Source organism: Crinia signifera, chromosome 1, assembly GCF_055691185.1.
Source record: "Crinia signifera chromosome 1, ASM5569118v1, whole genome shotgun sequence".
Taxonomy (NCBI): Eukaryota; Metazoa; Chordata; class Amphibia; order Anura; family Myobatrachidae; genus Crinia; species Crinia signifera.
Window position 1 is genome coordinate 408,675,140 of NC_139217.1, and position 20,137 is coordinate 408,695,276.

Here is a 20,137-nt window from a genome sequence, read left to right on the forward strand (position 1 = left end):
TGGTCTAGGTCAGGCTATCGGAGCTGAGGAATAGATGTGCCCTTCTTTCACCCTCAGTGCTGCCTAAAGGGTCAATTAATTACGAATATCAAATAAAAAATAAACACCAGCCAGTACAGTTTGCCAAGACCTAGCTGGTTTCAATACAGCTGCACAAGTGTTATTAGATGCAAGTGGTGTTTAATTTTGCTCTGCATTTGTAAAATATTGTCAACAGCCGATAGAGACTTGCTACATACATAGCGAGAAGAAACATATTTAAACCTCATACATAACAAAGGGGGTTAATTAGATCTGATCGCTGCTGTGCAAAATTGTAGAGGCCTGCGATCGGTTTGCTGCCACCCTGCCAGTGTAAAATTGCACCCCATGCGAATCTGCAAAATGGCTTGCAAAAATAAACGCTGATCATCGTCCAGCTGACGTCACTGATGTCATCTGAATTAACCCACTAAAGGTCAAAGAACTAATAAGAAACAGCTTATATGGCTGGGAGATTTAGTTCCCTTGATCTACTGCAGTAGCTCAATCCGTGATAAGTGTATAATGCCTGGACATTGTAAACGCTATGGTAGTAGTATCCAAACTGGGCACATCTCTATAGCCAATCTGTACTTCACCACCTCTTATTTTTCAGCTGATCAGACCAGTCAATAAACCGGCAAAAGAAAAACTGGCAAAAGTCAACAGCGTTGACCCAAAATTTCATTACAATCACTTATCTCCCCTGAGACACTGGAGGAAGGGATGTGCCTGGCTGAGAGGCGAAGGTTACAAGCAAGGTCAACATTTATCCACTGTTCATGTATAACCACATACATCACTGTTCTTACCGTAGAACTAGGTGCTGTCGGAGCAGTCTGGGACGTTGACGTTGATTTTGCATCTTTTTTCTGTCAAGGCAGGAAGTAACAACATTATTACAGACCAGTGTAAACCAGAGTAAGCGCCAAAACACGTCAATAACTTTTTTTAAACATTCAACATTTATTGATTGTTCATGTAAGACCAAAACATCACTGTTCTTACCGTAGAGCTGGGTTCTGTAGGAGCAGCCCGGGACGTTGATGTGGATTTTGCATCCTTTTTCTGTCAATGCAAGGGAAGTAACAATTAGCCACCTAAGTTATACCAACATTATTACAGACCAGTACACAAGTACATACTGCACAAAATACTAAGAGGTCGAATATTGATCTGTCCTGTAGCAGGAAGAGGGGGCGAGACCTCTTGGCTGAACAACAGATACATGCTTACATAACAGCAATGAGTTTCTAGTACTGATGGGGCAATGAAAAGGATCAGCATGTATGCTATTTTAAAGAGGTTATTTGCATCATAACAAATTACTCTGAGTCTGCACCAGCAACCACTAGGGTGAGAGGAAGTTAACATTTTGACTTGAGAGTAATCTTAAAGAGAGGCACATGAGTCACAGTGCTGAATCATGCCCGTGCTCCTTTACCCTGTACCATAGGACAGTACCCGGGAATAGCTATCCACCATCATCCGTGTAATGGATAGTGCTGGACATGAACCAGCACTGCCCTCTCAGAGACACATCCTCAGGCAGCATTTCCTGCACTTCATTCCAGTGAGAGAGAAAAGCAGAGGTGGGGGCATGATTGTGTAATAGAACATGATTTCTCTATAATGTTACTTCATCAAAACACTTTCAACATTTATTTAAACAGTCACCAGTTAACATGCAAAAGCAAGGACCAGCATGAAACACTGTTTATCTGATGGTCCGAACTTTTTTAACACATCTATACATACATATTTCTATATACATATATAAACAAAATACAAGCCATGTTTTGGCCAAGCACAGGCTTTCTTCAGGCAGGATCACCTGTCTCTTGATAGTCGAGTACGTTCTTTATTTCTGCTTTTTGGAATATGTATGTGCCACTGGAATAAGGTAACACTGACCCAGCACCCCAGGCGCATGTGCTGGGAGTGCTGATCATTTATAGACTAATATGTTTCCCTAAACAAAGGGGGAATTTGCATTATAGAGAGTATTGTAAGGGGATGTATGTACTAACCCCCCTTTCACCCATTTTATCTCTGAGTATGTACATAATGGATACATAGTAATGCACTGTGAGACAAACAGAGGGGTGAGGTTTTATCCACATAGCAATATAGCTTTCACATTGCATTCCTGGGTCGTACCTGGGGTCTTGATCCCGGTTCCAACCAGTGTCCCCCATTATACACAGGCCGACCCAAGTTTAACCCTTCTTAAAACCCAAGTCAAATTCACGGGTTGGTTATAAATTTCAAACCGCACCTCGACCATGATCGACAAGGACCTGGGTTTAAGGTGCAGTGTGAAAATATAAGGTTTACCATTATCCAATAGGAAGATTGTTATTGAGCAGTGTAAACTGTGCCCATACCTGTCCCTTTAAGATCAGCTAAAAAGAGCCTCCCAAAAATAAGTAATGAGAAGGAAAGACAGCAGTGTCCTGAATAACTAGCGAACCAAGTATGTAACTAGGGGTGTGCTGCTCATTCCACTTCTGTCATTAACACTCAAAATGAATAGAAGAGAGAGATGGGTTGGGACCAATTTATGGTGAACATACTAACAGGACAGGACTAGCACCACTGAATACTTTTTTTCCTTTGGAAAAAGCAATGAAACAGGTAATGTATATTAATAAAAATGGTAATTTCTGCATACAGTACATGCAAGACAGTTATGAACGTTCTAGAACAAGTCACATTAGGACATAGGCTGAAGCAGACATGAAGCTGTAGCAATAAGATCGTGTACTGGCTACCTCTTCCAGTCTTGGTTTCTTTACTTCTGGGACAGGTGGAGAACTGACAAAATCTGATGAGAAGGCTGCAACAAGATCATCATCGTTCAGGCTCTGGGAGAAACAAACAAAAATACTGGTTTAACACAAGAAGCAAATGCATGTACTGGATTCTCACATTACATCCATGGATTCTACTCACAATGCACAGGTCACAGTTTTAAGGGACAGAACATAACAGATGCGTAAATATCTGGACCCTTTTTGTCATTGTTATTTCTTTTTCACTGTACTTCCTGATATATACACAGGGCCGGCGCCACCACTAGGCAGCTCTAGGCATTTGCCTAGGGCGCCGGCACCTGGAGGGCGGCAGTTCGCCCCTCACCCCCAGCATGGAGGTCGGGTTAGCGAACTGTGGTACCTGTGAACAAACTTGCGTGCCCGGCGTCCCTGCAGTGCTGGTGCGTGCAGGGTTGTCCGTGCCGCCGGGGGAACCTGCGGCGCTGTTATTGTGTATAAGCTGGCCGCAGCCGGCGGGGTCCCTACGGTGAATAGAAAATAGCGGGAAGCGCTAGTTATTTTCTATTCACTGTAGGGACCCCGCCGGCCGCGGCCAGTTTATACACAATAACAGCGCCGCAGGTTCCCCCGGCGGCACGGACAACCCTGCACGCACCAGCACTCAGCAGGGACGTAAGTTTTTTTACACAGGTACCCCCCCCCCCAGCACCGGGGCGCCCCCACCCCGACTCGTCTGGGGCGCTCCGGTGCCTTGCACCGGCCCTGTATATACAATATGTTAACATCAATAAAAATTGCTTAAAAAAAAGGGGGGGGGGGGCAGATGTATATAGGAGGTACAGAAATACCGGGGAGGCTTTGCCATTAGTCAGCTGCCTAGGCGCTCCAGAATCTGAGGGGGGCGCCTCTGAGTCTGATTATCACAAAATTAAGGATAAAACTGCGAAAGGCATCCTTGTTGAAGACACCACCTTGACAATTTCACTTGAGGCCCTGAAAGGTCAGTATTGGTGAATAGGTGGTGGGAGCTGTAGCTAAAATGTTTGCTAGGGTGCTGAAAAGCCTTGTTATTATATATTGTTGCTATTTGTATTTATCCTGGGGATTGTATGTTGCCAGTTTTAGTATCTGATTGGTTAAACAGACCTTTTTAGCGAATGTTTAGAACCTTGTTTGGTACTTCTTGTTGTATCAATGAAAACTAGGCAGGAATGCACTGCTCAGTGTCTAAAGGTTTTATTAGCAGGAACCAGCCCCCCAAGAAAAGTACTGTATTCACCAGCAGAGAAAGTCAATTCCATTCATGGATTTATGAGAGTGCAAATGGTAGCACATGAGTAGAATGTCTGGTTATGACCATCCAATCAGATGCAGGCTTTTACCCTGCATTAGCATAACATCTATCCCCTCCTCTTATCAGCAGTGAGTGGTAATGTACAGTCCATGATACAGGAGGTTTATTTAATATGCAAATATTTAGCAAATCTGCGTGAGAATGTTTTAGTGCTAGGGCTGTTTCATACACTCGGGCTGACGCCGGGTGAAGACAACCTGCACTGCCAAAAGCCATGCCATGCAGAGTAGTTAACAATGGACAGGATTGTGTCCATTCACATGGGTCGGTCGGGCTGCAGCTGGATGTTACCACTGGAAAGGACGGCTGCTGGGCTGTGGCCATCCCAACCATTGTAAACTTCTGTGTGCAGCACGGCGTCAGCCGGAGCGTGTAAAACAGCCCTCAGGCATCTTTTTCAGAACTTACATCTTTGTCACAAAACAATGTGAAAAGGACACAGGAGGAGACTGATGATTACTTTACTATAGGACACATATATATGTTTGCCACAGAATCTCTGAATCTGTGTACAAGTCTTACAATGTACTGTAACAGCCGCAGCTTTTTTCCAATACAAGTATTGTTCTGCTTTTGTGTGTAAACACTCAGTCACATACAATATACAAGTGTCATGTATCAATTAATCAGAACAGTCTCCCTGGGCACTCTAGTTGCATTGCATTTCTGCCGACATCAGAAGGGCTACGCAGGACCTGCTGGCTCACTCATGTCGGCAATCTCCCTCTGCATGGCGATTTGAGGCTAGATGTACTGTACTTATCTGTATCTAACAAACCCATAGGTTATGGTCTATGTCACCTTTTCAGGTTCCTTCGGAGGAGGAGGAGGTGTGGACTTCTCCCCTTTACCCTAAAACAGATAAAATGAGGATTCAAATATTTTTTCAGAAATTTTTATAGTAAATGTTGAATCAGGATAAAAACTCACATCCAAAAGATGCCTGTATTCTGGGGGTATGGAGCCCTCCCTCTTTCCTAGTTCTTCCAAGTACTCTGATGTTACCGGAGTGTCCTTAGGTAGAAAGAGAGATGTTTTAGTGCCATTAATGTGATTCACAAATATTCTCTCCATTGATTAATGGAAACTACTACTGAATACGCTGCTTGCTTATCAGTATGTGACCCAAATGTGGGCACCACATTAATCATATCGGCGCTATACATTAATTGTTCTCCTCATCAGAAACCTATTGTTACCATCCTAAGCTAACAATTAATTCAGATTGCTACTTCAACCTGGATCTATGTATAGTAATCTTACAAGCTGATACTTGTATAGTTGTTTTGAATTTAGTAAAAACAGCAGAGAGAAAAAAAAAAGAGGAAGATCTATAAGTGAAGAAAAAAGTGTTGCAAATAGCAACCAGAGTTAGTCATAGCAACCAGAGTCTAGTTGTAGTGTCCTGTAGTGGAATTGCGCATATTCCTCCATGTGGAAGCAAGGCACTCGTTTTCCCGGAAGGTGCATGTAGAAATGAATGGAGACTGTACCTTGTTCTCGGGAAGAAACACCCGTTGCAACCTGGTGTCCAGCAAGGAACCGAGGTGAACCATGTTTTGAGACGGCATAAAGCTGGACTTGCGCCAGTTTATCAAACAACTGTGTGCTTGTAGCATCGCCATGGTTTGGTCGAGGTGACTTTGAAGAGAGGCCTGAGAATCTGCCATCAAGAGGAGATGGTCCAGATAACGGAGGATTCGGAGCCCTTAAAGCCTCAAGTGAGCCGTCATGACGGCCATGACTTTCGTAAACACCCGAGGCAATTGAAAGTCCGAAAGGCAAAGCCCTGAACTGGAAGTGATACTTGATCCCTCTGAATAGCAGATCTAAGGAATGGTTGATGGTCCTTCCAAATGGGAATGTGAAGGTATGCATCCTTCACATCCAGGGAGACCATGTAGTCCAGGGCAGAAATGAATGAAGTGACTCCATCCTGAAATGAGGAATCCAAAGAAAATTATTCAGGGTCTGAAGGTTGAGAATAGGATGGAAGGACCTGTCGGGCTTGGGGACCAGATAAAGATTCTAATAAAACCCGGTGCCCCGGTGATGAACAGGCTTGTCTGCCTGTTTTGGGACCTGACGGCGACCGATCCATGTTGGATGGCCCTTGGATATTTAAGGCTTCTGCGTAGGTGCCTGGAAATGAGAGGAGGGCTGCCCTCTTGCTTTATCCTGTGGATGAAAGGATTGAAAAGTCGCAGTGCGAGGCTTTGGCGCTGCAGAGGGTAAAAAGGCTGTTTTGGATGCGGCCACAATTTTGTCCAATTCGGGCCCGAAAAGGACATTACCCGTATATATGGCAGAACTTCCAAAGCCTTTTTAGATTTGTTTTCCACCCACCATGAGCGCAGCCCGAGGTCATGCCGTGCAGTCACTGATGAAGCAGAGGCCTTCGAAGCAAAGGTATTAGTTTATCTGATGTTCTCAACAAAAGCCACAAGGTCTGAGAACAACCTCAGAGTGCCTCAGTAAAAGCATCCAACCAACTCTTTATGGCCAACGACACCCATGTGGCAGCAAAAGCATGCTGCAGGACTGACCCTGAATTCATACAGATAGCATTCAGAAATTGTTCTAGCTTACTATCCATGGGCTCTTTGAGAGACATGACATCAGGAATAGGGAGTGTGGTGGTTTTAACCAATGGGGCGACATGTGTCTCTAAAGATGGTGGAGTTTCCCAGCACTCACTGTCTTCCTCTACCATCGGGTAGAAGGATGAACACCTCCTAGTTAGGATACATTTTTTGTTAGGGTGAGCCCAGGCCTCCTAAAAAGAATATAAAACTACCCTGAACTCCTTTCACCAACCCCTCCACCCTAGCCAGTGACGTATGATTATCTGTTGGCTTGACTGCTTCTGGTTGAAGGCCTTCCCCCAATGAATCTGAAGAATCCTGCTCATTGTCAGAAAAAACTTCAGACAGAGTCCTCTGGCAATAAAGCTGGCATATCAGTAGTGGGGCCTTCTGTTTAAAAGAAGAGGGTCCCACACTCTGAAGATTCACAGAGACCTGCACCAAGTCCTGAACAGACCGTGACAGGCCCTGAACCCACGCTGGTTCCACTGAGAAAACCTGAAGAGAAGCTGGATTTTGTGGGGCTCTATGCCCATTGGGATGGTGAAGTATGAAAAATTCTATTTTTTTAACAATTAAATCATGAAAAACTCATGTTGACCTTTTTTCATGTTGACATTTTGAACATGTCAACCTAAACCATGCTGTTATTTTTCATGTGTTGACGTTTGGCCCATCAACCAATAGTATTGAAAGTTGACTTATCGACCGCAGACCCTGAGAAGATGATGGTACCAAACGTTGCAAAGAGCATAAGAAAGGAGAAGTGACCATTTGACTTAGCCAGGAGTAGATCATAGTGGAGGACATTCAGGTTACTGGGCATGAATTGCACCTGAACCGGTGTTAGCAGGCAAAGAGACAGACAGAAAAAAGTACAAATGGCAACCAAGAAACAGGAGGAGACAGCTAAGACAGGACACAAGTAATAACTAAGGCAATCTACTTTCAGTCTATTATTAACATTCAGTACTTCTAAGAATGATTTGCATTAAAATAATCCCTTGGGAGCTTGATCATGGTTTCTGGTTTCTGTTTCGCTTCCTCTCTATATAATAATGACTGGTGTATTATGAATTATTTATGTGGATAATTTAGGACAACAAATTATAAAATATTTATCATGAGCATAAAGTCTACCACCATCATTTCTGCATGAAATGCTACTTCACGGTTTGTTGTCAAGAACAAGTTACAAAAAATCTAGTAAAAACCTGCATTAAGTTCCACTTACAGCGATATCTGGTCCGGTGAATTTTGGAGACTCCGGAACATTGTCCTGCCCCCCCAGAGTATCAATCAACAGGTCCAACGCATCATCTTGTGCACTCTGAAAGAGAAATACCAATACAGTACATTAGTGATCAAATGGTAAAGGGTTAAAGGAGTATACTGTACAGGAGGGCAGCTTTATTAAGCTTGGTGTAGTGATAAAATGGCTGCTACGTTATCATTGACCCATCAGCTGAATGTCAAGTTACATGTTGGGTTTGAAAAAAAGGTAATTGTACGGTTTCACGGCGGCAGTTACCTAGTCAGCGTAGCGTCCATGTCAGAATCAGTGTAGTGTTCCCACGGCCAGCATAGTCAGCGTCCCTGTCAGTATCAGCGTAGTGTTCCCGCCCGTTAGTGGCCAGACAGAGCTTACATAGTTAGCGTAGTCAGTCAGCGTTATGCAGTTAGTGTAGTCAGTCAGCGCTTATTACATTGTGTGGGAACCATTGACCATTTTAACCTGCCTGACATGACAGAAGTGAATGTGTTCCTGAAACACCCCCACTATCCAAGCCAGCCCGAAGCGTGGTGAGCGTAAAGAGCCCCGCGAGGAGACGCAGTACGGGTCCTCCCGACCTGTTCATACCCAAACTATCCACGGGCATGGAGTTGATTTTATAAAGTGTGGCAAGCGCAGCGAGCCACCGAGCCCGAAGCGTGGCGAGCGCAGTGAGCCCAACGAGGGGACGTGGAATACACGTCAAGTAATCCGCGTCCGCTCGCCATGTTTCAGGCTTGAGGGCTTGCTGCGCTCGCTACACTTTATAGAATCAACTCCACACCGATGTGGATAGTAGGGGAATGAACAGGTCAGAAGGACGCGTACTGCGTACGTTCGCCGAGCTTCGGGCTGGCGTGGATAGTGGGGGTTTGAAATGGAGGCATTTGCCTGTATGTAACATGGAGCACTGGCAAATGCATCCTTCATTGTGCATGAGACGCACTTGCGCACCGCACCGCAAAATGATGTGTATTTTGTGGTCAAACCTCCAAAAATGATGGGTTACAAGGTTTGGCCACTTAACACTAATGCAACAAGCTCTGAAATGTGATGCTGGGTGCATCCAGCCGCAGATGAGACTGCAGTGACCAAGGCGACTAAGGTGAATAAGTAAGGAACCTAAGAAATGAAAGCACCATGTATCCTTGGAAGTTAGGGAGCTACAAAAGTAGCAGCCTGTGACCTAAAATCCCATCTGATAGAAAGGTAACACACAATGCGTTAGCCCTCCCTATGGAGATGGAGTTTGGTAGTCTTTACAGCAATGTAACACTGCCTCTTCTGCCGAGGCAATCATTGTTATCTATTGTACATTTCCTAATATTAGCCCTAAAAATGACTTTATTCCAAATCCAGCATAGCTCACATTTACTCTGTGTGTGTGTAGGTGTTTACATTTTTATTTCATCGAGGTATTTTGCTTCTTGGCCACCTGTGTAATGATCAAGCTATTTACAAATAATACCCCTTTCACACGTGAAGCAGTTCTACCCAATAATTTGCTCAGTGTGAAAGAGTCAACCCGGGTCCCTGACCCTGCTCTTTACCAGGGTTGGCGACTCGGGATATGCAACCCGGGTTGAAATACCCATGTAATTCAGTGAATTACGTGTTGACATTTTTAATCTGGTAATTTGCGGCTCAGTGTGAAAGGGGACCTCACCTGGCAATATGATCCGGCATTCAAAATGCCGGGTAATTGCCGGGTCGCATGTCTGAAAGTGGTAAAAGTGCTTCCAATTTCTGATGTGTAATACATCCTAATGACCACTAGATGGAGATGGTTACCCTGCTGATTGCAGAGTGCTGATATACACATACAATGCAAGCAGATCTAATTTCTTTCTACAAATGAAGTTTCTGTCACTGGATGGATTAAAATCATGAATGACATAACAAGAGACCAGCTGTTACCTTGACAGGTGCAGCAGCAGCGGCAATCTTCTCTACACTCACAGTTTTCTTTTCTCCTTTTACCTAGAACAAAACCGAGCAACATACATTTTATTAGAATAAATGTATGTGAATAGATATTACAAACGTATTTAAAACATTATTACAATACTTTTGAACCTTATTGGGAAAGTCCCATTTGGAAAGTTCCTTTGGGTTCACCAGTACCAGTGCCATTAGCTGTAACCATTTTACAGCTGTGGCCATGGATCACCAGTGCTTCTTAGCATTACGCTTTTATAGTTATCCACTGAAGACACCCATTTGGATTGGCCACAAGTCCCATCCATTCATTTACTGCATTAGTTATACAAGCCCTTCCTGGTCAGGTCTGAGTTACCTACCCAATCCGGAAGCCAGAGGAACATACCATGTTCCTCCTTCGCATAACAGCAAATGTAAAGAGATAATGGTGAAGAGCCTAGGTCAGACATGTCCAAACTATGTCCCTCCAGCTGTTGTGAAACTACTAGTCCCATCATGCCTTGCCACAGAATACTAAAACTGTGGCAAGGCATGCTGGGACCTGTAGTTTCAGAACAGCTGGACATGCCTGGCCTAGGTGGTACATGTAGAAGGGTCACCTCTAAAGCACAATCTGTAGCATATCCAAACAATAATCCCTATACCTACCACATCTTTGGCTTTACTAGCTGCAACTACAGAGGCGGCTGCTGCTGCTTTGCTGGCTGCTCCTGCTGAGCTCTACAGAAAAGAAAGACGATGAAATCAGTTTTGATGACAACATAAAGTAAATAGCTTGAACTGCAAAGAACAAGAATGTACACATAGACTGACCCATATGAGCAGATAAAATAGACCAATAGAACAAGCATATCTCCATACATAACACAGCAGTGATTTTGAGATCTTTTTTACCATAACCTATTTCCAAATGTATTTAATTTAAGATCGGGGCAAAACACATTTAGACAATTGCTTTCCAAATGATGTGCTTAGAAACCAACCACTTAGCCATGTATCCAATCTAACAAGAATTCCAGTGACCTGATTACAGATGTCACATAGACTATATAATAACTACTGTACAGCATAATTATCTCCTGACATTGGGTTCTGGGGCCACGAGGGAATAAAACTGCCCATATATACCTTTCCTCTGAACATTAGATTTATAAACTATTTTTAATTATCTGTGTAAAATGGGCGGTTTCATGAGTAAGTATTTTCCACTGGACTCCAGTCATAGTCCAGATGTCTCTTATAGACGGTAAAATCAAATAGAAAATCGAATAGGCATCTAATGTTCATTCGATACAGATTCGATCCCAATGTGCGCTACGGTGTATTGTAAATCTAACAGAAAAATAGTCTTGTCAGGCAAGACTATATAGTACGGATCTGTACTACTGTATACAGTCAAATTGAATGCATTTTGCGTACCATTTGATTCGATCCCAATCGATTTGGGATCCAATCGCAAGCAAAATTGCACCGTGTATACCCAGTATTAGATGGAGATGTAGTAAACCTTCTAAAGAGTGGAGAAGTGGAATGTTTGCACACAGCATCCACCTAACATTTTATTGAATGTACCTGACAAATGTTAGCTGATTGGTTGCTAGAGGCAGCTTACATTACCTGTGCACGTTGCAACTCTTTAGAAGGTTTGCGACATTTCCCCCATAGTGTGTAATAGAGGTGCTACTGTAGGTCTTACTGTAGTGCCTGCTGCCTGTTTTCCAGGAACTGATTTTGCATCTTGTTTGGTCGGGCCTTTTCCTGTGCTGGGCTTTGCAGTTGAGGACGTTGTCGTAGTACTTTTTGGCTGAAAAGAAACGATAACACATATCATAAAATTACATCACATTGTAAGAAGGTAAGGAGTCTCATTAGCATGGCATGTGGTACTACAGTGCAATCTGTGCATAAAACACCATGACAGGTCTTGCCGCACAGCTTGGCCCCAAACATGACCACCAGAGGGTCAGGACGTGGCACAGGACCTGGCTGCAGGCGCACAGCTCGGCCCCCGACATGACCTCCAGAGGCGGCGACCCCCATCGGCACCCGGCAGCGACAATGAAGGCGATCCGGTCCGCAGGCCCCAGCCGCTGTCCCTCAGCATTAGCCCTACCCCAACCCCAGGCCTCAGTGACTCTCTCCCAACCCCCCCCCCCCCACCACCACCCATGCTGGCTCTCCACACTGGTTCTCCTACAGGAAGATGGCGCCTCAAATGGCTGCCTAGGAACTGTGCACTTAGCCATATGTAACCCCATGTCTCCTGTGTAATAACTGTACTGTCTCTGCTATAACTGTGCTGTCTTTGCTCATACTGTTATCTACCTGGCTGCTGCAACGACCAGTGGTGCCACTGATGGCTGCCTAGGCGCTGTTCAGCTTGGCGGGTATATGTTCTCTGTATGCCACTATACTGTGTCTGCTTATATTGTCACCTACCTGGCCGCTGAAACGACCATTGGCGCTATGGGTGGCTGCCTAGGCTCTGTGCAGCTTTGCGGGTATGTGTTCACTGTGCGACAACTGTACTGTCCCTGCTTATATTGTTACCTACCTGGCTGTTGCAGCAACCAGTGGCGCCACTGATGGCTGCCTAGGCGCTGTGCAGCTCGGCGGGTATATGTTCCCCGCATGTAATGTCTTAATGTAATGTATGTAATGCCCCCCCCCCCCACCACCGTTGATCAATATTGCATATGATCAACTCTGTCATGTGTGGGGGGAGAGGAAGTCAAGTCTAAAGTGACGCCAACAACATTGGTCTGCATGGTCTGGATGTATGAGAATATAGATTAGTTGCACATACTGTAAGAGAGACTAGTGGCTATACTGATACTATATAATCCACCATAAATCATTCCTAAATATTATGGGCATCTTTACCAAAAACAGACTTTGGTTAAGGTAGAAATTATACCACTTTCAGACAGAAGAAGCTGTTGCCGGGTTAAGCATTTGAACCTGTAATTTTCCCAGGTCACCCATGTCAAAAATCCCGGCTATCAACCTGTTTTTACCACTATCAAAGTTTTGGAAATTGTAATCCGCGTTGACCCTTTCACACAAAATAAGGATCCATGTTGACTTAAATTACCAGGTCCAAATGTTTGGCACTCAATTTCGTTTTTGTGTCTGAAAGAGGGCCTACACAGTATGGACTGCACAACACAGCTTCTCAATAAATGCCTCTACAGCTGAGCATGAACTCAATTACTAATGGACTGATTATGATGCTTTGCACAAATTCAAATAGGTTACTTCTCAATGCAACCTCAAATGTATGTGACCACATTGGACAGATCAGGCGGTTACAGTTATCAAAAGAACACCAGACATACCACATATATGGGAAGATTTATCAAACCAACAAAGAGATGACGTTGAAACTTCTCCACTTATTTATGATCAGTTATTTATAGCGCACACATATTCACATCTGTCCCTGCCCCAGTGGAGCTTACAATCTATATTCCTTGCCACACACACACACACACACACTCACTATCTCACTCACTCACTCGTGTTCATTTTGATGGGAGCAAATTAACCTATCAGTATATTTTTGGATTGTGGGAGGGTTACCCGGAGGAAACCCACGCAAGCACTGGGAGATTACACAAACTCTGCACAGTTAGAGCCATGGTGGGAATTGAACCCATACTGCCCACTTTACATCTATGGAAGATTGGATACATCTTTATGGTGAGATGTGGACAATTTGGCGATAGAGCTATGACGACACCATTATGGGAAAAACAGATAATATGAAGCAATAGTTTTGTTTACTGTAATTAAATATTGTAATTTATTACGGAACGTGTTTAGATGAATCAGTATCAGTGTGAGAGGTGTTACCATGAAGGAAAGCTAAGAAGTGTCACCAGTCTTGCTGGTCCGGTCTGACTGTAGTCCACGTGTTACACGACACCAGGTCACTTACATGACATCACGGTTTTCCAAACATCATATAGTAGAATGAACAACAGAATATGACGCAATAGCACTCCTTTACATGTGTCATTTCCTAACTAGCAATTGCTTGCAAAGGCTGCGGATTAAGGTAACAGACAATGCAGCTCAGTGACTTCTCCCAGTCTCCCAATTAGTCATTCTGTTAGTTACAGCAAAATGAGCTAATGTTCAATGTTACTACGTTAATTCAGAAATAGTTAGAAAGCATTAACCAATGAGGATACACATATAATACCAAACTTATATATCTTTCCTTTTCTAGTTAAACATATATATAAAAAAAACAGAAAACAAATTAAATATTCATGTATTTACCCTGGCGTGGTGAAGTTCACATGAGCTTCTGGGACAGGATTAAATACACATGCCCTTATTCTGGTTCACTAGCAAAGGCAAATTCCTTCTTAAATGGACAAAACCATGTGCATGGCGGGGGGCAAATGTATTCGAATTAGATTTGTGTGAGTTATTTTGTCTCTGTGCAGGGAAAATACTGACTGCTTTATTTTTACACTGCAATATAGATCTCACTTTGAAGTAAAACCCCACCCAAATCTAATTCTCTCTTATATATTCTCTCATATATTATATATATATATATATATATATATATATATATATTGCCCAGTGTCTCCTTTGCATCAGCGACCAGAGATGGTCGCTGATGAAAAGGAACCTCTGCTGGGGGAGCTGCAGAGGTAATTAGCTGGTCGCAAGAGCAAGCTCCTGCGACCAGCGATTACAATGGGTCAGAAAACGGGAGCGCGCACCCGGCGATTTATCGCTGGTGCGCACTCCAATCACTGGCAATATGTTCGCCTGCGACCATATTTCCGGAAATTATTGCCCCTATCGCCCCCGTGTGTACACAGCATTACATCTGTCCCCCCTGCAGTGCACATGGTTTTGTCCATTTGGGTAGGAATTTGCCTTTGCGAGTGAACCAGAATAAGGGCCATACAGTAGATGGCTGTCTTCAACTCAGAATGACAGTGTCTGCCTGGATCCAATGTTACAGTACTATGGCCTATCATACAGTTCACCTACACTATACCGTCCCTGTCTGTGCAGCACAATGGTTTTATATGAAAATGTGTAAGACAAACGATAAAAAAGTTTACATGCAACTTTAGATAACACAGTATTATCAACCATCAGCAATTTAGTTAAAAACAGCGTTCCAATAACGGACAGCACCATAACCAGCCCACCGTACTAAACGGACAGCACCATAACCAGCCCACCGTACTATAAATTCAGCATAAAATATTTATTTGTAGATTCCCTTTTATATGTACTAGTTGCCATGGATTTTCAGTTCATGACCTGTTCAACTTAGCCTTAGCTAGATGTTCTAATTTTTTATTTTTCTTCACCTACCAAAAATCTAACACCCAGTAGTTCTATTCCCATAGTTTAAACCAGGGCTTAAAGTGGTCCTGGAGAGGTGATGGAACTCGCTTCCCTTGCCACTTACACGTCCACCCCCCTCCTGTGACAAGTCGTAGCCCCTCAACATCAGCCTCCCCTCCTTCATCTTACAAGATTAATATGGTACAAAGCTCTTTAATTTGATTTTAATATAATCGGCTATGCCATTATAATATTTATAGGGTCAAGCACTCTTTTATGACTTTGGCCTTGCATCCACCTATGACACCACCACACTAAAGTACAGATGTGTCCTCCTATATCCTTGCTGCCATCACTTTAAACAGGCATACTGAGGTTAGATGTATAAACACACATCTGTACTAGGGCCTAGTGCCCACTTGGAAAGTGGACATAATGCCAGACAAGTCCTGGTTCATCCTGGGGCCTCTCTCCTGGTGGAACCTTCCAGGTGGTATTCACCTGAGTAGGGCAGATCCCCCAGACTGTGTCAGCTCTACTGCAGAAACCACTGCTCCTCCAGAGAACCAACTCCACCATCATGGACTCTTCTCTTTTGCATATGTGGTCATTAATCAAAGTATTCCAGCACCTTTCCGATCATATTAGCCCTTTTCTCTGGCCTCTGCAAACTCTCTAGAGAGCAGGGGCCTGTTTAAGCGCTTTTTCTCAGGCCACTCCTCGTTAACAGTGTTTTCACCAACTCTTCTTCCATTGGGTGTTGGTTCTTTCTTTTACACCTGAGTAGCAGTGGCATACCTAAACTCTTATGTATAGGCTGTCATTAACCCAGGACTACCACCTTATTCTATGGCCTCCTCAATCTATAGGATCTCTTCAATGGAAAGCAGTATCCCGTTTAAGCTCTTTTGCAGAGGCCACTGCTCCCCCAGAGATTAAAGCTACTTTAAATACAAACAAGTGCAGGCAGACATGCATAACATTATGAAAATACCAAAGACAAAACTGCCCTCAGTATCCATCTCTAAATAAGACCCTGCATACAAAGCAAATAGACCACAGGTTTTTGCCGCAGTAAAAAAAAACCAAAGACCTAATTTGTGGGTAGCTGAATGTGTCCGATAACATTGTGTGTTCTGGGAAGTTTACATTTTATAAGCAACAACAACATTGATTTGTCAAATGTATCAGTGTCCAGTTTTGCCTACCTTTGTTGCTTGTGTGGATTTAGGTGGCTCAGCCTTTGTTGCTGTTGTTGCCTAAAATGAAAAGCAGTCAATTAAGTATTTAATACTGCTTTCACATTGCAGAAATGGGTAATGACACGGTATTCTTAATGGGACTTTAAAACGGGTCTGAGCCTTGAGACCTTTCACATTGCAGGTGAAAACCATTTTAAAAATCATTTAATACCATTCAAACATTCAACCCGTTTAACCCCCAAGGGACACGTTTCAAGCCATTGAAATAGAGCTGTTTAAACTGCCAAAAAAATGGCTTTAAAACGTGTAGGACTCTGTTTTTTAACCGTGTTGAAATACCGGTTAACTTTAACCGGTAAATCAACTCTGGTACTTTCACATTGCAGCCTTAAACATTTTAAAATGGAAAAAAAACGGCAATATACCGTTTTAAAAGTGCGATGTGAAAGGGGTATAAAAAGGAAAAACCCACATCTTCATGACACAGAATAAATATTGGGGAGGGGGCAGATTATTACATTGTAATTATAGGTAAAATAAACTGACATCCCTGAACCTACAAACCTAGTCATAGACCATTGTTATTTCCTGTATTATCAAACTGTCATATTTAAAATGTTGTATTGATGTTTGGTGTGCCATCTGTGCCAAAACAAAACAAACAAACAAACAACAACTTCTATCAGTTCTCATACTATTGATGGCTGCAAACCATCGATGACAATTATCACACAATCAATCATTTGAACCATATAACACATTCCGCAGAATCCCTGGCATTTACATTTACTCCACATTGTACATTTTGAACCTGAATAAATATAAGTTATTTACCTTTGTATCTGCTGGTTTCATAGTCTTTTCTTGTGGTGTTGGTACCTGCAACAAAAAGAAAATGTGCTTTATTACACTCAGAATTTTTTTTTTTTTTACCAACAATATGTTGTCAGGATGATATAGGTGTGTGCAAAGTTAGGCATCCATAGTACTGTAAACTGCACATTAAAATGATTGACACAACATATTTGGTAGAACATCCACATGTGCAAATATGCAGAGCCCCTAAGGGCGTGTACACACTGGAACGTCCTCAGCACAATATGTTTTTTCCGCTTTAATAGAAACAACGTATTGGCTGGATTGCTCAGTGTGTACCCATGTTAGTGCGCTGCTGTGGGTCAATTGTGACATCTTCGGGTTGCCCATACTACATGGCCTACCAGAAAAAAAAAACATATATGAACAACAGATACAGCATGGCACTGTACATCGCACAGTTGACCCCTGCATAATGCAAGTGTGTATGCACGGCACGATGTAGGGTCCTGTCACACATTGATCTGATGTATACCTTGGCCATACACCAGGCCATTCCTTTAAGACACAAAGGGGTACATTTACTAAAGATTCTAAAAATGAAAAGGAATCTGGATCATAGCAACCAATCAGATGTCTATCATTTCCTAAGATGCTAAAGAGAAATGATAGATTCTGAGTGATTGTAGACAAATGCCATAACCTGTCCTAGCTGCTGATGTTGGGGATCTTCTATGAAGCTGCCTGAACATTAGTGAGAAAGACCATAATATTTGATACAGAATAAACACTCCCAGCTTGCATTTCGGTCAGAACACTGGTTAATATATATGGCCAAATGTAATAGCCTACAAGTTCGGCGGCCATGCTGGGTGCCAGCCAATCTCCAAGGTTTTTAAAGGGGCAAACCATGATTTGTAAATTATTGCCCCTTTAAACACCCTCAGAGTTTGGCTGGCATCCCAGAACTCGGAGGCTATAACAGTGGGCCAATGGAATTACATTCCCCTTTGGAAGACATAATCATCCAAAAATCAATGTTTTCCAGGGATATCCTTCCACTTTCTATGCATTACTGCTACTACACTCTACCGCTTAGCAATTTAAAGGCAACAATATGTAGCACCAACATATGACTAACCTACAATGCAACATCAATAACAAACAGTCACATAGCACTGCAAATCTCCACACACTGCACCCGTTGTGATGAGGAATCACACTGTGGCCCAATCTGCCTTGCTCTGGCTGGAGAATTTTACAGCAGTGGATCCAATCAGCATCTCCCATTGTCAATGGGCAACATCCCCTCTAAATATACCCCTAATACCCCTTTCACACCAGCCTAAATTCCCGGGTTGGGTACGGGAACAACCCGGGACTAGAGCTGGTGTGAAAGGTTCCAGGAACAAATTAATGGGTAAAATTGCCGGCAATTCAACCCTGCTAGGTAGCAGGGTTCCTCCCGGGGCATTCCAGGGTTACTGGGACATGTCTCTCCTTCCCATGTTGCCTCTGCTAATGCTGATTTGCTAGCAGGGCAACTTCCTGTTGTGGTGGCCGCTCACAGACACGCCCAGAGACACTGTTTATGTTCTGTGGCACCGCAGACCCCAGCAGTGCGTTTTAACCCCCTGAAAGCCAAGAATGTCTGCATTGGCAATCACACAGCATACAGGAAGACACTGTGCAAGCTCTGTGGCACAACAGACCCCAGCAGTGCTATGTCAACCCTGAAAGCCTGCAATGTCAGCAAAGACCCGCCCTCCCTCTCTCCCTTTACCACTCTCCCTAATTACTTAATCTTTGTGAGCCTAAAAAAGGCCATTTTCAATGGTATTCTCATAGAGATGCAGGGTCATCCCGGGTTCAGTGTGAAAAGTGCCGACCTGGGTTGTCCCTGCTTCAAAAGCATGTGTGAATGGGTCCCAACCTGGGAATGTCCCTGCATGTCCCTGGAATTTAATTCCCGGGTTGGTCTCTGCATTTCTGGTGTGAAATGGTTATAAGTGTCTTACAGGCACCAGGACCAGCAGATGTGTGTAAGCGTCGGCTTGACTGCACACGCGCAAACCTCAGCGTCTATGGACTGCATCGGCTACAGCAGGGCTGGGCAACACCGGCCCTCCAGATGTTAATGAACTACACATCCCAGGATGCTTTGCATTAGTTTTGCTATGTGGCCATGCTGAAACTGATGCAAGGCATGCTGGGATGTGTAGTTTATCAACATCTGGAGAGCCGGTGTTGCCCAGCCCTGGGCTACAGCCTAAGCTGGCATGGACGGACGATTAGGCTGCAGCCCATAGGTACAGTCAAATCCGCCACTGCCTCATGAACGGGTGTGGTATAGGGGTCCGACAATCATTAGCCCGACGTCGGGATCCCAACTGGCCGGACGCAGACAGCATGGTGAGCGCAACAAAGCTGCTTGCATGCTTGCTACGCTCGCCACACTGCGGGCACGGTGGCTCGCTACGCTTGCCACCTATTCTATTCTCCCTCTATGGGAGTCGTGGACCCCCACGAGGGAGAATAGCAGGTGGCCGTCGGGAACCAGTCTGTCTGTGTTTTGACAGTCGGGATCCTGACGTTGGGAAAATGCCTGACGGGATCCCGACTGTCGGGACCCCGTCCGGCACCCTTCATGAACATGAATAAGTAGGGTGTGACTATCCCATTTATGGGCAAGTATATACACAGTGTGCTGGTGAGAGTGTGACACTACACACTACCAGGCTTCAGTACATCGGCTCTGAAGGATATGGGTATCTGCCCATACAAACAGATAATTCAGATACTGCCTAAGGACATTTATGACACAGAGGGAGGGGTAGTTTTAG

At 43.8% G+C, this 20,137-nt stretch overlaps 1 protein-coding gene across 7 annotated transcripts in view; it reads right to left on the bottom strand.

The window, feature by feature from the left end:
- The window catches only part of CAST (calpastatin), a 141,571-nt gene that overhangs the window by 31,461 nt on the left and 89,973 nt on the right, over positions 1-20,137 (bottom strand). For 4 of the 7 annotated variants that reach the window (XM_083151750.1, XM_083151746.1, XM_083151749.1 and 1 more), the window contains 11 exons: positions 17,313-17,357; positions 16,485-16,535; positions 11,648-11,755; positions 10,600-10,671; positions 9,928-9,990; positions 7,972-8,067; positions 5,083-5,166; positions 4,954-5,004; positions 2,793-2,888; positions 1,030-1,089; positions 834-893 (listed from right to left, as the gene is read on the bottom strand). In XM_083151750.1, coding sequence (XP_083007876.1) covers positions 834-893; positions 1,030-1,089; positions 2,793-2,888; positions 4,954-5,004; positions 5,083-5,166; positions 7,972-8,067; positions 9,928-9,990; positions 10,600-10,671; positions 11,648-11,755; positions 16,485-16,535; positions 17,313-17,357 — 786 coding nt within the window. Of the gene's footprint in view, positions 1-833; positions 894-1,029; positions 1,090-2,792; positions 2,889-4,953; positions 5,005-5,082; positions 5,167-7,971; positions 8,068-9,927; positions 9,991-10,599; positions 10,672-11,647; positions 11,756-16,484; positions 16,536-17,311; positions 17,358-20,137 lie in introns of all 7 variants that reach the window. The other 3 variants (XM_083151748.1, XM_083151752.1, XM_083151747.1) reach the window with 2 other exon arrangements.